We start from the raw sequence: 17,043 nt of genomic DNA on the forward strand, positions 1-17,043 counted from the left end.
TTCTGCATAAATTCTCCTCACCTGCTACAAAAAAAAATCACTTATGGTTGTTGCTGTACTCCCTCTAGTCCAGGGATGGGCAACTCCACTACTCTGGGGCATGAAAAGTATGACATTTTCAACCCAGCTAACACACCTGACTCCAATAATTAACTAAACATTATCTTCAGTTTAGAATGCAATTAGTTGAGTCAGCTGTGTTTGCTAGGGATGGGGGAAAAGTGTGACACTACTTTGCCCAGCGAGGACTGAAGTTGCCCATCCCTGCTCTAATCAAAACCATCTTTGATCTCTGCCATGAAGTCTTACATTACCGGTCTGGTGACAGCCTAATGACACACACCCTTTTACCTAATTTCCTGATCTTAAAGTGATACTCCAGTCTCCTTTTCACCTCTAACACCTGATTTACTTAAAAGGCACACCTCAATAGGTGGTCGAGGTATGTCATAACATTGCACAAGAGGGGGGGCTTTCCTATTTTGTTCTCCATTGTTCCTCAAGTTGAGGCCAACGACATCACGGATTCCCATCAGACCAACTCTTTGATGTTGTGTCAAATAAAAACTGTGTTACTACTTTACTGTATTTATATTTGGGATATCTTATCACCAATAAAATAACAAAAATCACTGGAGGATGTTTTTAATTCTGCAGTGCGCCCCAGGTAAACCAAGTTATGGCCCCCTCTAGTGATGGGAAGTTAGTGCTAATTTTGGGTTGGAGTTAAACTCTACAAGTAGACCTGGGTTCTTCCTTCTAAACAATAAAATGCATTCCTTCCTTGTAGTAATCCCTGATCTAATAGGGATTGTATAGCTGAACGCAGTAGTACAATTATTCTATAAACACAAACGTGTTTAAGACTTGAGTCCGAGGTGCAGTTGAAGCAATAGCTTTAATACCGAATTCTAGGTACATGCAGTCACAATCAAATATGCTAGATGCAGTAGTAAGTCCCAATCTCAAGACCAATATATAAAATACACCTCAAAATATCATTACACTCATGATTATTCAGGTTCTTTCTCTCTGCCATTACAGTCGTCTGTGTGTTTGTTACCTGTTACACAGGATGATGGAAAACGATGATATACTTCAGATATTTTAAGTTGGGTTAGTAGATTCCGTTAGCTTCAGCATTTAAAGCAGGTCACTCAATGGTATGATTGTAAGCCAATTGTATGAGTTCACTTGTCATCAAGGGCAAATCAAGTCCTATCCTAATATTATTTTCCATGCCACTTTATCATAAATGAAAAGTCATGTGATTTTGCAGTATAGTATCGTGGTGCTTTTTCCCCCAGTCTTCAGTACTTCATGTCTTGTTCTATTGTCACATGCCTAATGCCATCCCACAGTTATTTGTTTTTTTTCTGATGACACCACCTCAGAGGATACTACACAAAGAGCTCAAAAAGCGCGGAGGATTTTTTGTGAAAAAGTTCTCTCTTTCAGCTGAACCTCTGGCTGATGCCAAGGTGACTGCACCTAGGATGGCTTGTTGTTCCTTTAGGAACTCTCCTTCATATTTTGCTTTTAGTTCCTCCTCCGCTCTGAGTGTCTCCTCTTCCTTCTCTCTCAAGATCCTCTTCGTCTCCTCTTCAATCGCCCTCTCAGCCTTTTGGAACATCTCAGTGGTGTAGTGGCTTCCTCCATTCATCGTGACCATCTTGTTTATCTTCTCAAGCAGCTCAGTGACCTGGGAGCGGTTCTTCTTATCCTTTTTGTTTAAGTCATGATACCGCCCACCGCATTTGGCAATGAGATCCTGAAGATCTGAAGAGGCACGCAAAAAGTCTTCAATTGTTTGTTCTTCAAGCTGGTCTGCATTTGTGAAGAGGACCATGATGTATCTTGCTGCATCTTTTCCAAATAATGTCTAAATCATCTCCACTGCGTCTTTCTCTTCCTGTGTGAATCTAACCAATGCAATCACTACAAGGAACGCATGGGGCCCAGGAGCAGAGAAGGGGATGCACTTCGCAATCTTCATCAGGGTCTCCTCTTGTGATAAGTTAGCGTCAAACAAGCCTGAAGTGTCAACAATAGCAACATCTCTCCCCTCCACCTCCCCTCTAGCCTTGTAAAACTCTATTGTCAGAGAAGCAGGGGTGAGAATCAAAAACTTTTTCTCCAGGATAGTGTTTGCTGTTGCATTCTTCCCAACACCAGTCTTCCCAAACAGAACAATCCTCAGTATTACCTTTTGCTTTTTCTGCACTGTTGGATGACAGACATGTTACTTTTAGTCTTGAAATCAGAATCAAACATGTTTGGTCTGTAGAATCTAAACTGTGAGCAAATTAGCAATGGCTGTCTATCAATTGAACCATGTGAATGCAGCTACAACATGAAATTGTAAACTCATTTTTGCTCAAAGAGACAAAGACATCAACAGAACTACAATGATGCTGTGCATTCTGCAAAGAAATATAAAATTACATAAACAATTAATCTATCAAAACTGACTATGCTACAGTAAATAAGCTATTGTGGTAGCTGGTATTAACACGTCATTACACACACCACCAGATGGCGCAGTACAGCATATGAGTACATGTTGGTATAATTTTTAGAGTATTGGGACGCACACAACACACACGTTGAGCTGGTTTGAAAATGCAGGCGACTGCCGACTGAAAGATCACCTTGCTTGAATCATAACTAACGACAAATTATTATCATTCAGTCACAATTGGCCCATGATACACCACGCGTTTGATGCTCTCGAACACTATCGTTGAATGTAGCTGCGACCAGTGTTGCCAATTTAGGTGCTATATTTAGTGAGTTTTCGTACCCGTCCTGCGACTTTTATTGGTAAAAGAGGCTAGCGAGTAGTTAGTTACAAATTCAGCTAGGAGGAGCACTGCCAGAGCCCTGCAAAATGACCTCCAGCAGGCCACAAATGTGCATGTGTCTGCTTAAACGGTCAGAAACAGACTCCATGAGGGTGGTATGAGGGCCCGACGTCCACAGGTGAGGGTTGTGCTTACAGCCCAACACCGTGCAGGACGTTTTTCATTTGCCAGAGAACACCAAGATTGGCAAATTTGCCACTGGCGCCCTGTGCTCTTCACAGATGAAAGCAGGTTCACACTGAGCACATGTGACAGTCCGGAGACGCCGTGGAGAACGTTCTGCTGCCTGCAACATCCTCCAGCGTGACCGGTTTGGCGGTGGGTCAGTCATGGTGTGGGGTGGCATTTCTTTGGGGAGCAGCACAGCCCTCCATGTGCTCGCCAGAGGTAGCCTGACTGCCATTAGGTATCAAGATGAGATCCTCAGACCCCTTGTGAGACCATATGCTGGTGTGGTTGGCCCTGGGTTCCTCCTAATGCAAGACCATGCTAGACCTCATGTGGCTGGAGTGTGTCAGCAGTTCCTGCAAGAGGAAGGCATTGATGCTATGGACTGGCCCGCCCGTTCCCCAATTGAGCACATCTGGGACATCATGTCTCACTCCATCCACCAACGCCACGTTGCACCACAGACTGTCCAGCAGTTGGCGGGTGCTTTAGTCCAGGTCTGGGAAGAGATCCCTCAGGAGACCATCCGCCTCCTCATCAGGAGCATGCCCAGGCGTTGTAGGGAGGTCATACAGGCACGTGGAGGCCACACACACTACTGAGCCTCATTTTGACTTGTTTTAAGGACATTACATCAAAGTTGGATCAGCCTGTAGTGTGGTTTTCCACTTTAATTTTGAGTGTGACTCCAAATCCAGGCCTCCATGGGTTGATAAATTTGATTTCCATTGATAATTTTTGTGTGATTTTGTTGTCAGCACATTCAACTATGTAAAGAAAAAAGTATTTAATAAGAATATTTCATTCATTCAGATCTAGGATGTGTTATTTTAATGTTCCCTTTATTTTTTTGAGCAGTGTATATTAGATGCTTGCTAATAACCTTTGCGCTTAGAGTCACCCTGTGAGTGACTTTGTTACATTAACAATGTCCCTCGCTGCAGCAAAGGTACTTTGGAAAAAGAACAAATGTTATGCCCCCATATGTACTACTGAAGGTCAAATTTTTCAGGGACGTGAATCTACTCTTCAGAGCCCAATTTGAACTGTTGTAGCTCTTACTGCTCATGATAATGTATTTGTTACATCCTTGGTAGTTATTGCCATGTATTAGAGGACACTATTACGTTACACAACAAGACTAAAGGAATTGCTAGGGTCAATTCATGTATGGAATTTGGCAGTTTATTCAATAAATTGACAGAATAAGATTTGGAAGGTGAGGGGCCAGAACACACAGCGAGGCATTAGCCTTCAGGAGAGTTTATGGGCAGAGGTGGAGATAGCAAAGCCTGAATCAAATATTAAAGTAAACAGTAGTAGTAGTAAACAGTTAAATAAAACCCCCCAGTGTTACTGTTTATGACCAATGCCTTATCTCACCTCTCTGAGTGTAAGTCACGTGATTTCATAGAAAATGTGTGTTAAGTCCTGCCTCTCCCCTCATTGGTTCTACCCACGAGGCTGACTGAAAGACTAACGCCGTGTTAGTCACATGATTGCAAAGAAAAGGTATCTGCAGTTTGCGTCCCACTCCAGGCAGACTAAAGTTGCCCTTAGACACAGATCTAGGCTCAGTTTAAGCAACACCAATACCTACCTAAAAACCACTTGGGGAGGAAACACAACTGATCTTAGGTCAGTTTCTACTGCATGACTCCTTGTGTCCTTGCCATCATGTGACTTCTTATTAACTAAAAGGCACTTTACTTTGCCCTGTCGTTGTAGCCTTACATTACACCCTTATCTTTACAAGTAGAAAAAATTAAGTTCCCATTTCTGTCTTAATACAGAAAGTTACTCACCATCCATGTTCAGGCGACATCATCTATATGAACAGTTGCCACTTCATTAAAGCCGTTAAAGGCAGTTTATCATAGCGCACTGTGCTTTATTTCAGATGAGAGTTTTAGTATTCATCATTGCATTCTCTACCGGAAAGTTGGTTGGCCCTCTTTGATGTCACATAAGTTGATACATTGCTAAGTTTTCATTTATAAAGCTCTTTTACAAAAAGTCCCACTGCATCTAACATCTTTACCACACAGGGATGGCTGACTCTGGAAATTCCTGCAGTCAGCAATTAAATTACACAAAACTTGAAACATCGATGGCGTTGTGTGACAAAACCGCACATTTTAGAATGGCCTTTTATTTTCCCAAGCATAAGGTGCACCTGTGTAATAATCATGCTGGATAATCAACTTCTTGATATGCCACCCCTGTCAGGTGGATGGATTATCTTGGCAAAGGACAAATGCTCCCTAACAAGGATGAAACCAACATTTTAGAGAAATAAGTTTTTTGGGAGTATGGAACATTTCTGGGATCTTTTATTTCAGCTCATGAAACATGGGACCAACACTTTACATGTTGTGTTCATATTTTTGTTCTGTACAAGTAAAACTGGTTTCCATTGCATTTTCAACTTTACTGATGGTTTTGACAAAACAAGTGTTACGTTATATAGAGAATGTGCCCACTCTGGTCGTGGCATGTGCACTCTAGCCCACATCATACAGTGCAGGTATAGCCTACATGATGACATCATTATTGAGAAGAGCTCAATTATTTTTATTTGACAAACAGCCAAGCATTCATCATCACATTACCAGAATAAGACCCTCTATATTTATTTGAAAGGAGCATCAAGCTCATCACAATGCACTTTCTCCACCCTGTGAAGTTCATAATTTATTTAAATTGTAGCCTAATAAACTGCTTGCTTTCCCAAGTCGTAGTTGGAAGACCAGACAACATTGCGTGACTCCGAGTTTATTTCGATATCATGGTTATTATACTAATATTTGCGCATAGACTTTCACTGCCATTTTCACATAAGACATTTTTGCAGACACAAAAAGATCCCACCTTGTCTATCTAGCGTATATTGTTTTGTCGATATTTGGAAAGTTTCCATCAGGCCTGTGGTGACATTTTTTATCTAACATGTACTTTACTCACGTAAAAAGGTTGGATGGAAACCTTAGTAATGAGTCCAAGTATAACTCCTCCAGTTGGCCAGTCCACTGCTAGAGTTGCATCGTTCAGGTTTGATGTAAAAGGTGATGGTTTGACCTCAGCCGTCATCTCCATCTCCCAAAACCATAGACCATGTCTGCCATTATCACATAAAATTACATCTAGAACATATATATACAGGATCTCTGTGCCTTCCCCTCTCTAGGATGCCAATCTTTGATGGTTATGACTAGAAACAGTACAGCTACGACCAGAAGGGACTTTTCGTAGCAGGTTAGGAGAGCATTTTAGCCAACCCTAACCCCTTTCCTATCCTTAACCTAAAGTCTAAATGTAATGTTTAAATGTAAATGTCTCCTAACCTGTCCCATTAATTATCCTAACCTTCTGCATAAATTCTCCTCACCTGCTACAAAATAAAAATCACTTATGGTTGTTGCTGTACTCCCTCTAGTCCAGGGATGGGCAACTCCACTACTCTGGGGCATGAAAAGTATGACATTTTCAACCCAGCTAACACACCTGACTCCAATAATTAACTAAACATTATCTTCAGTTTAGAATGCAATTAGTTGAGTCAGCTGTGTTTGCTAGGTATGGGGGGAAAGTGTGACACCACTCTGGCCAGCGTGGACTGAAGTTGCCCATCCCTGCTCTAATCAAAACCATCTTTGATCTCTGCCAAAAAGGCCTGCATTACCGGTCTGGTGACAGCCTAATGACACACACCCTTTTGCCTAATTTCCTGATCTTAAAGTGATACTCCAGTCCTGGGTTCTTCCTTCTAAACAATAAAATGCATTCCTTCCTTGTAGTAATCACTGATCTAATAGGGATTGTATAGGTGAACGCAGTAGTACAATTATTCTATAAACACAAACATGTTTAAGACTTGAGTCCTAGGTGCAGTTGAAGCAATAGCTTTAATACCGAATTCTCGGAGTAAGTCCCAATCTCAAGATCAATATATAAAATACACCTCAAAGTATCATTACACTCATGATTATTCAGGTTCTTTCTCTCTGCCATTACAGTCGTCTGTGTGTTTGTTACCTGTTACACAGGATGATGGAAAACAATGATATACTTCAGATATTTTAAGTTGGGTTAGCAGATTCCGTTAGCTTCAGCATTTAAAGCAGGTCACTCAATGGTATGATTGTAAGCCAATTGTATGAGTTCACTTGTCATCGAGGGCAAATCAAGTCCTATCCTAATATTATTTTCCATGCCACTTTATCATAAATGAAAAGTCATGTGATTTTGCAGTATAGTATCGTGGTGCTTTTTCCCCCAGTCTTCAGTACTTCATGTCTTGTTCTATTGTCACATGCCTAATGCCATCCCACAGTTATTTGTTTTTTTTCTGATGACACCACCTCAGAGGATACTACACAAAGAGCTCAAAAAGCGCAGAGGATTTTTTGTGAAGTTGTTTTCTCTTTCAGCTGAACCTCTGGCTGATTCCAAGGTGACTGCACTTAGGATGGCTTGTTGTTCCTTTAGGAACTCTCCTTCATATTTTGCTTTTAGTTCTTCCTCCGCTCTGAGTGTCTCCTCTTCCTTCTCTCTCAAGATCCTCTTCATCTCCTCTTCAATCGCCCTCTCAGCCTTTTGGAACATCTCAGTGGTGTAGTGGCTTCCTCCATTCATCGTGACCATCTTGTTTATCTTCTCAAGCAGCTCAGTGACCTGGGAGCGGTTCTTCTTATCCTTGTTGTTGAAGTCATGATACCGCCCACCGCATTTGGCAATGACATCCTGAAGATCTGAAGAGGCACGCAAAAAGTCTTCAATTGTTTGTTCTTCAAGCTGGTCTGCATTTGTGAAGAGAACCATGATGTATCTTGCTGCATCTTTTCCAAAGAATGTCTGAATCATCTCCACTGCGTCTTTCTCTTCCTGTGTGAATCTAACCAACGCAATCACTACAAGGAACACATGGGGCCCAGGAGCAGATAAGGAGATGCACTTAGCAATCTTCTTCAGGGTCTCCTCTTGTGACAAGTTAGTGTCAAACAAGCCTGGAGTGTCAACAATAGCCACTTCTCTCCCATCCACCTCCCCTCTTGCCTTGTCACACTCTTTTGTCAGAGAAACAGGGGAAAGTTTAGACTCAAACACTTTTTTCCCCAGGATGGTGTTTGCTGTTGCACTCTTCCCAACTCCAGTCTTCCCAACCAGAACAATCCTCAGTGCCTCATTTTGTTTTTTCTGCACTGTTGGATGACAGAGAGAGACATTGTTGTTACTTTTCTTCAGAGTCAAACATGTTTGGTCTGTAGAACCTATCAATTGAACTGTGTAAATGCAACTGCAACACGACATGACAATAATCCTGTGCATTCTACAATGAAATATAAAATATCACAAACAATTAATCTATCAAAACTGACTAAGCGTTATTGTGGTGTGCGGTATTAACACGTCATTAGACATATGCACCAACAGGTGGTGCGGTACTGAATATGAGTTAGTGATGCTGTTTGTCTCCCCCGCGCCCGGCCGCAGATATCAATTCTGCTTCAAACGAGTGGGAGAAGCTGTCTGTACAACAGAATTCATAGCAACGGTGCACACACAGGCAGAGAAGCACAAGGGGAGGGGGTGTGGCGGAAGAGGGGGCGAAAACGCCACATCGTGGACCGTATCTGTGTCGTGGCATCGACAAAGCGTAATCTACAGTAGCGACAAATCAAAGGGATTCAGAGATTCTCACTGAAAAATAGTTGGCAACACTGGCTGCTACTGTATGTCTGTTACACTATGCTCAAATGTATTAATAAAGCAATCCGTTTATAAATAGCTACTCCCTCACTTCTTCCAAGGCATAAAGAGTTCCATGGGATATTACAGTTATGGTTGAATCAAAAAGATTGTTATTAAAAAGCAAAGCAATATGATTGTATTTCATGCGTAGTTGATTTTTGAAGAACACGAAAAACAAATACTAGAAATGAGTTTCCATATGTCGTATTACCATGTAGGTAGGTTACTCACCACCAGCCATATTTGGGTCTTGTCGAGTCGATCCGTCAGGTCCTGTGAGAGAGAATGGATTGGTCCAGATAACAGAACAACTGCTTTTCATAGTATCACTCATGCGGTCCGCCCCATAGACACACCCACAGTAACGGTATGCTATAGGCAACTGCTCATTTTCGAAAGATGTTTCCACAACGGTGGCGGTCCAAACACTTAAAAGACACACCCAATCCCCTCAGCCCTCAAATGACTGCAGTTTAAAAACTATTTTATTTGTTTGTAAGGGTCACTCTTTGATTGTAAGTCACATGATGAGTTTGTGGTTCAATAACTTAAAAGACACACCCTCGTCCACTTACTGCTGCATTACCTTGAATTGTTGAAGTTGGTTCCAAAATCTTTAGATTTTGAGCTTCTCAAGGGCTTGCTGCCTTGTCGAGAGAATACTGAGCTGCGCGTGAATGGTGCATTGGGGAAATAATGACGTTTGAGTTTTGTCTTAGGTACAGATATCTTTTCTATTTATTCACAAAACATGTTTATAATTATTTATACCCAACAAGCGGCACCATATATGGTAAATATATTGACTAATACAATCATAATAAAAATTATACTTCAGGCCAACGCAACAAACACCTACCAATCGCTGAAGTTGGATACTAATATCTCCCTCACTAACTCTAAGCATCAGCTATCTGAGCAGCTTACCGATCGCTGCAGCTGTACACAGCTCATCTGTAAATAGTCCATCCAACTACCTCATCCATCATATTGTTTTTATTTACTTTTTTTGGACTCTTTTGCACAACAGTATTTTTACTTTCACATCATCATCTGCACATCTATCACTCCAGTGTTAATTTGCTAAATTGTAATTACTTGTCAAATAAATCAAATAAAAAAACATTAAAATCATCTTTATACTCATGAAACATAGTGAAGCTGGATGTGGGAATAAAATAAATGTTTTAAATAAATGTTAAGAAATCCTACTGGGGGTTAACACAGATGTTTAAAATAAAACGTGTGGCTCAACAATGTAGCCTCTGTATCTCGCACCACCAGACACTTCCTCCCCAAGTGCACAGTTAAGGAAGGGGGCTACCCAAAACAAATGCAAACTGATTTACAAGAAATCACACCACACAAAAAAATGGTTCCCCAATTTCAACAAGTGCACAGGAAACATGAACGTATCACTTACATTTGTTATAAATATATTGATTTGATCTAAATCCAGTTCTGCTACTCACAACATGAACATGTATTTAAAAAATGTAAAGTTAGAAAATCAATGTATGTAGGCTGGCAAACAGTGAGTCTTACATTTAGAGTGTTGGAATAGACTACGAAAACACATATGAAGTCCAGTACAAGCCTACCAGAACTATTTCTGAATCCAATTGGACTTTTGATATTCTTTAGGAAATTCAATGTATATTCAAGAAATAAGTTGCCTTGTCCTCGTTCCTGTTCTTTCAACAAAATGGAGCTAGTTTACATTCATTTCTGGGGTTGGGGCTAGGTAAGATGATCTAAGTGACAACTTCTGCCTAAAGAGAGTAGTGCCTCTGTGTGGATGGACTGGGAACTTCAGCTACAAACCATAAGACCAGTTACTGCTTGATCTTTGTTTTGTGAATCGCTTTGGTGCAATTTTCACAAGTAGCATATGTGGTATATTTTCACTATACAAATCTCAAAACAGATCATCAAAATGGCCGTTTCAAACTCGAAGCACATTTTTTAATTGATTAAGTCTGCTTTTACAAAGGCAGGTCAATTCTGACATTTTATTCCACTAATTGGTCTTTTGACCAATCACACCAAATATTCTCACATCAGATCTTTTTCAGAGATGATATGATTGGTCAAACGACCAATTACTGAACAAAATATCTTAATTGGGCTGCCTGTGTAAAAACGCAGCCAATGTACAACACAATCATAAAGTAACTTTTCACCTAACTTAATCATTATTTTATCGAGAAATACATGATGTTTCGCATTGCAATGCATAAACTTATTTTCAAAATGAAATGATCATCTTACTTTCTCTTCTCATTTGTTAAAATACATTTCACCATTACTTTGCATTGCTCCTAATTGTTAATAACTTAACTGGTTTGGGTACTACATATTTTGAGAACTACATAATGAAAATGTATGCTTATAAAGTAGAAACATATAAAGTATGATACAGTGCCTTCAGAAAGTATTCACACCCCTTGATTTATTTCACATTTTGTTGTGTTACAGCCTGAATTCAAAATGGATTCAATATATTTTTTTACTAACATATTCCACATGGCACAGCATATTTTCTTCAATCAAAACAAACCTGTCAGGTATATGTCTCTCAAGGGCAGCATCAGTTTACAGACGGGAGGAACACAGGTGTGTGGGTGAGGGTGAGTGAGTGACTGAGTGAGTTAGGAAGTGAGTGAGTTAGGGAGTGAGGGTGTGTTGTCTGCAGTTTGTCTTCAGCTTGTCAACCTGACATCGCCTTCTACACCTTCCAGACGAAAGGATATTTACTTTTATCAGGTTTGTTCATTTTTTTTTTTTAACTGTCTTTGTCTCTGATTTTAAGAAACATGAACAATTTGTAGAACTGGATAATCCATTAGATGTGTTGAATATGACAATGAGTGAGTTAATTAGATAACATCCCAACTAGCACATAACGTTCTGAGATCCATGTGTTTCTTAGAGCTTGGTGAGAGCAGGGTTTCCCTGTGGTTATTATGCATCCAACCTTCCCATGACATTCCCTACAGGTTTCCTCATGGTTCTACTTAAAGTAATGTTCTCACATATGTCTCCTAACCCCTCCTGTCTCAGCCTCCAGTATTTATGCTGCAGTAGTTTATGTGTCGGGGGGCTAGGGTCAGTTTGTTATATCTGGAGTACTTCTCCTGTCCTATTCAGTGTCCTGTGTGAATTTAAGTGTGCTCTCTCTCTAATTCTCTCTTTCTTTTTCTTTCTCTCTCTCGGAGGACCGGAGCCCTAGGACCATGCCTCAGGACTACCTGACATGATGACTCCTTGCTGTCTCCAGTCCACCTGACTGTGCTGCTGCTCCAGTTTCAACTGTTATGCCTTATTATTATTCGACCATGCTGGTCATTTATGAACATTTGAACATCTTGGCCATGTTCTGTTATAATCTCCACCCGGCACAGCCAGAAGAGGACTGGCCACCCCACATAGCCTGGTTCCTTTCTAGGTTTCTTTCTACACCTGCATTGCTTGCTGTTTGGGGGTTTTAGGCTGGGTTTCTGTACAGCACTTTGAGATATCAGCTGATGTACGAAGGGCTATATAAATATATTTGATTTGATTTGATTTCCTGGAAGGGTGAGCTTTCAGGAATGGGGTCAAATAAAATATGCTAGAAGCGATAGAAACAAGGATATATTTCCCAGAAACGAATAGTGTATATCATTGGTAACTGACGTTATCATGGTCCAATGATAGGTGTTCCATTCTGTGGACTGAGAATAACAATACTTTGCACAACACACACATTTAGATTATTTTAGAGTTGTAAAAATGACATGTCATTTACCAAAGTTAGTGTAATTGTCTGTAGTTCTTGAAATGAGAGAAAATAAAAGGTCATCTCGAGAAAATATTGTAATTTATACATGAAAAACATTTGACCGTAGATCATTTTGTTTTATAATGGGTACATGTTCAGTACACATCCCTGCATTCTCTATTATAAAGTAGGCTGAAGTCACGTCTTTGGGGTCACGTAGGTCAATTTGTTGCTCTCTTTGCCTTTATACAGCTATTTGAACTACTGTAAACTCCCCCGGTTATCATACACAGTGTCAGGGATTGCTCACTCTGGAAATGTCTTTGGTCTGTACAGAGTTAGGTAAATTAGCTCTTTACCCCTTACATGGGGAATAATCTCCAAGTTACTCTAAACATAGCTGTTTTTGGTGTCTCTAGGTTCATCTCTAGACTGTTGAATGAGGCCTGTTACAGCTTATTTACAAAACCTTTTAAAAGGAGTTTGTGAAACCGTTCAGTCCTGGATGTAAGTAAAACATATTTAACCAGTATTGCATGTTACAGAAGACTACTGTTGTACATTGAATAGCCATTCATCCCTGTTACACCATGATGTGATGGTTCTCTATGTCTGTACATGTTTATAATCTGCATTGTGTGAGTAATGGTTTTCATGAAGTTATTAACCCCCTAAACCGGGAATATGTCATTATCTTTATGATCTTTCTTACCACTTTTACTTTGGGTTCTAATCTCCCCCTTTCAAAATCCCCAATGTGAACAAATCTCTAACATTCAGGATCCTTCCCATATATTTTAACCCTAAACCTCCCACAGTAACTATTGTCTATCGTTCGTCTCAGTGACCTTACTGACAATATCAAAGTTTTATACATAGCTAAATACATTGGAGACAGTTTTCAGGTCTTTCATTATGCAAACATATGTTTATTAGATTATATTTCTCATTAAGAATACTGTTGTTTTAATTCTATATGGGTCCTGCTTTGCTTTGGTCCCGTGTTCTCTTATGGGTGAATGATTTTTAATGACAATATAGCAATTATGTTCTCGGCTCAATTACTTAGAAGGGTTTGTGGTCCCATCCCTCCCGTGTGTTCCCCAGGTCCATATTTGGGTGCCCATATACATTCAGGATGTAAGGCTTACTAGTTATGTCAAATGTTAGGAAGACCTGTTGGTTGTAACAAACAAAAAAACATACAAATCTTTTCACATACTTTTAATTTGGGTCTTTTTAATTTAGCCTGTTGTTTGTCTCCAGCCACTTGGAGGCTTGGTGCATGTACAAAGAAAAAGAATACAATTCAACCATTGATGTATGGTAACTAAAATAATGACAGTGCATGTAGTCCTGCTAGGGTTTTCATTGTTTTCTTGTCGGAGTTTTATGGATTTGCATATGACTGTGTATTATATGACGTCGTGATAGGGAAGAGGATCTGATCACGCCTATTGGTAATTCTTGATCAATATTCTTGATCAATTATTGATCCCCAAAAAGACACACACCTGTTATGGGTTAATTCCACATCTGTTTGCATTACTTGGTAGTGTATTAGCATGGTATGAGACAAGATAAATAATACATTTTAAGTAAAGTATAAATAAATAGTATTATTCTAAATTGAGACGCATAAAAAAAAAATGTGTTATCACATCAACATCAAAATCTTTCAGAATGCACCTGTTTTCAGTATAGATTTACACGTATTCAGGTTATATTACAAATTTGTATGCGTTTTGTCTTAGTGATTGTTCTTTAGTAAACTCGACAGCGTGTTAGCCCGAGAAACATTATTCAGATAGTTGTTTTATGTTTTGTGAAACCTTGAAATGTACACAATGAAAAGTGATATTGTAACAGTTTTAACAGGGGTAATTGTATCAAATATATATTTTTGCATGTTTGAATTAGAGCTCCTTTAAAATGTTTTCAGAACTGCCTGGTTTTGGGTATGTCTCACAGGTAACATTATAATACTAAAGATTCTGATAATAATAATATTATTATCTTGCTTGAGCTTCACAATACATCTTTGTGTCTGTATTTACTAATGAGATGGGACGATAAGACCAAAATAAATATTCGGGCACATTTTAGAATGGCCTTTTATTGTCCCAAGCATAAGGTGCACCTGTGTAATAATCATGCTGGATAATCAACTTCTTGATATGCCACCCCTGTCAGGTGGATGGATTATCTTGGCAAAGGACAAACGCTCACTAACAGGGATGAAACCAACATTTTAGAGAAATAAGCTTTTTGGGAGTATGGAACATTTCTGGGATCTTTTATTTCAGCTCATGAAACAGGGGACCAACACTTTACATGTTGTGTTCATATTTTTGTTCTGTACAAGTAAAACTGGTTTCCATTGCATTTTCAACTTTACTGATGGTTTTGACAAAACAAGTGTTATGTTATGTAGCGAATGTGCCCACTCTGGTCGTGGCATGTGCACTCTAGCCCACATCATACAGTGCAGGTATAGCCTACATGATGACATCATTATTGATAGGAGCTCAATTATTTTTATTTGTCAAACAGCCAAGCATTCATCATCACATTACCAGAATAAGACCCTCTATATTTATTTGAAAGGAGCATCAAGCTCATCACAATGCACTTTCTCAACCCTGTGAAGTTCATCATTTAAAAAAAATTGTAGCCTAATAAACTGCATGCTTTCCCAAGTCGTAGTTGGAGGACCAGACAAAATATCATTACGTGACTCCGAGTTTACTTCGATATCATGGTTATTATACTAATATTTGCGCTTAAAGACATTTCCACTGCCATTTCTAGGATCATACATTTTGCAGACAAAAAGATCCCACCTTGTCTATCTAGCGTATATTGTTTTGTCGATATTTTGAAAGTTTATCAACACATTTGTTGTTTCCATCAGGCCTGTGGTGACATTTTTCATCCAACATGTACTTTACTCACGTAAAAACGTTGGATGGAAACCTTAGTAATGAGTCCAAGTATAACTCCTCCAGTTGGCCAGTCCACTGCTAGAGTTGCATCGTTCAGGTTTGATGTAAAAGGTGATGGTTTGACCTCAGCCGTCATCTCCATCTCCCAAAACCATAGACCATGTCTGCCATTATCACATAAAATTACATCTAGAACATATATATATATATATATATATATATAAATTATCTTTGTACCTTCCCCTCTCTAGGATGCCAATCTTTGATGGTTATGACTAGAAACAGTACAGCTACGACCAGAAGGGACTTTTTGTAGCAGGTTAGGAGAGCATTTTAGCTAACCCTAACACTTTCCTAAACTTAACCTAAGTCTCCTAACCTGTCCCATTAATTATCCTAACCTTCTGCATAAATTCTCCTCACCTGCTACAAAAAAGTAACTTCTGGTTGTAGCTGTACTCCCTCTAATGCAGGGATGGGCACCCCTGGGACTCAAATAATTCACTAAAAATTATCTTCAGTTTAGAATGCAATTAGTTGAGTCAGCTGTGTTTGCAGGGATGGGGGGAAAAGTGTGACACTACTTTGCCCAGCGAGGACTGAAGTTGCCCATCCCTGCTCTAATCAAAACCATCTTTGATTTCTGCCATGAAGTCCTGCATTTCCTGTCCGATGATGGCCTAATGACCCACACCTGTTTTCCTCATTTCCTGATCTTAAAGTGATATTCCAGTCTCCTTTTCACCTCTAACACCTGATTTACTTAAAAGGCACACCTCAATAGGTGGTCGAGGTATGTCATAACATTGCACACGTGGTGGGGGGCTTTCCTATTTTGTTCTCTATTGTTCCTCAAGTAAGTTTGGAGGCCAATGACATCACGGATTTCCATCAAACCAACTCCTTGAAGTTGTGTCTAATAAAAACTTTGTGTTAGTACTTTACTGTATTTATACTTGGGATATAGATTATCACCAATAAAAGCTCCTCTGAGCAGTGCCCATGATGTAGCTACTCCTGTAGTATAATGCGTCACTTCTGCAGAGGTCGAAGGCCGGCTGGCCAGCCGATATGCTGTAGTATTAGTGTCCACAATCCACTATGAGAGTCTTTGTTTCGATAGGCTCTGGCCCAGCAACTTTTGTTATCAAAGTCTGGCATTATGTGGATTTATGGTGCTTTCAAGACAACTGAGAACTCTTTAAAAAAACAAGGTCGAATCATGACATCAGTGATCTTCAGGTCGGAGTTCCCGACTTGGAATTGGATGGCTGTTTAAAACGTATTTTCCCAGTCGGAGGACATTTTTTTTGCGAGTTCACAGTTCTTTTGAACTCACTGAAGTCTGAGATTTCCCAGTTCAGAGTTTCCAGTTGTTTTGAATGCGGCAGAAGTCATGCTGGATTGACAGCATGGCCAATGTATTCAACCTTTTCTGGCCCATGCTGTTGCATGTCAATGTTTATTCTTTTATACTTGGAAAAGAGACCCTTAAACCCAGACATGGACCACACACCCTCACCACTGAATAGCAGGCTAGTGATTGCATTGC

At 39.8% G+C, this 17,043-nt stretch overlaps 1 protein-coding gene and 1 pseudogene across 3 annotated transcripts; both read right to left on the bottom strand.

The window, feature by feature from the left end:
* Positions 1-879: 879 nt before the first annotated feature.
* On the bottom strand, positions 880-4,101 carry LOC135574029 (GTPase IMAP family member 7-like; annotated as a pseudogene).
* Positions 4,102-5,347: 1,246 nt separating this feature from the next.
* Positions 5,348-15,690, bottom strand: LOC115137345 (GTPase IMAP family member 7-like). Of its 3 annotated transcripts, none has more exons than XM_065024767.1 (3): positions 15,502-15,690; positions 9,015-9,056; positions 5,348-8,233 (listed from the first exon to the last, which is right to left on the bottom strand). In XM_065024767.1, the coding sequence occupies exons 2-3, from the start codon at positions 9,022-9,024 to the stop codon at positions 7,395-7,397; spliced, it is 849 nt and encodes a 282-aa protein (XP_064880839.1). In that variant the 5' UTR covers positions 9,025-9,056; positions 15,502-15,690; the 3' UTR covers positions 5,348-7,394. The 3 variants fall into 3 exon arrangements, with proteins under 3 accessions (XP_064880839.1, XP_064880840.1, XP_064880838.1); XM_065024768.1 differs by lacking the exon at positions 15,502-15,690 and adding an exon at positions 9,370-9,413; XM_065024766.1 differs by lacking the exon at positions 15,502-15,690 and having other exon boundaries at positions 9,015-9,237.
* Positions 15,691-17,043: the final 1,353 nt, after the last annotated feature.

This window comes from Oncorhynchus nerka, linkage group LG11 (genome assembly GCF_034236695.1).
Source record: "Oncorhynchus nerka isolate Pitt River linkage group LG11, Oner_Uvic_2.0, whole genome shotgun sequence".
NCBI lineage: Eukaryota > Metazoa > Chordata > Actinopteri > Salmoniformes > Salmonidae > Oncorhynchus > Oncorhynchus nerka.

Bases quoted from the DNA above. Each gene is read 5' to 3' on its own strand.
- LOC115137345 (XM_065024766.1), bottom strand. From the start codon at position 9,117: ATGAGTGATACTATGAAAAGCAGTTGTTCTGTTATCTGGACCAATCCA. The intron at 8,234-9,014 runs GTGAGTAACCTA...GTCATCCAACAG, and splicing joins AGACCCAAATATGGCTGGTG to TGCAGAAAAAACAAAATGAG.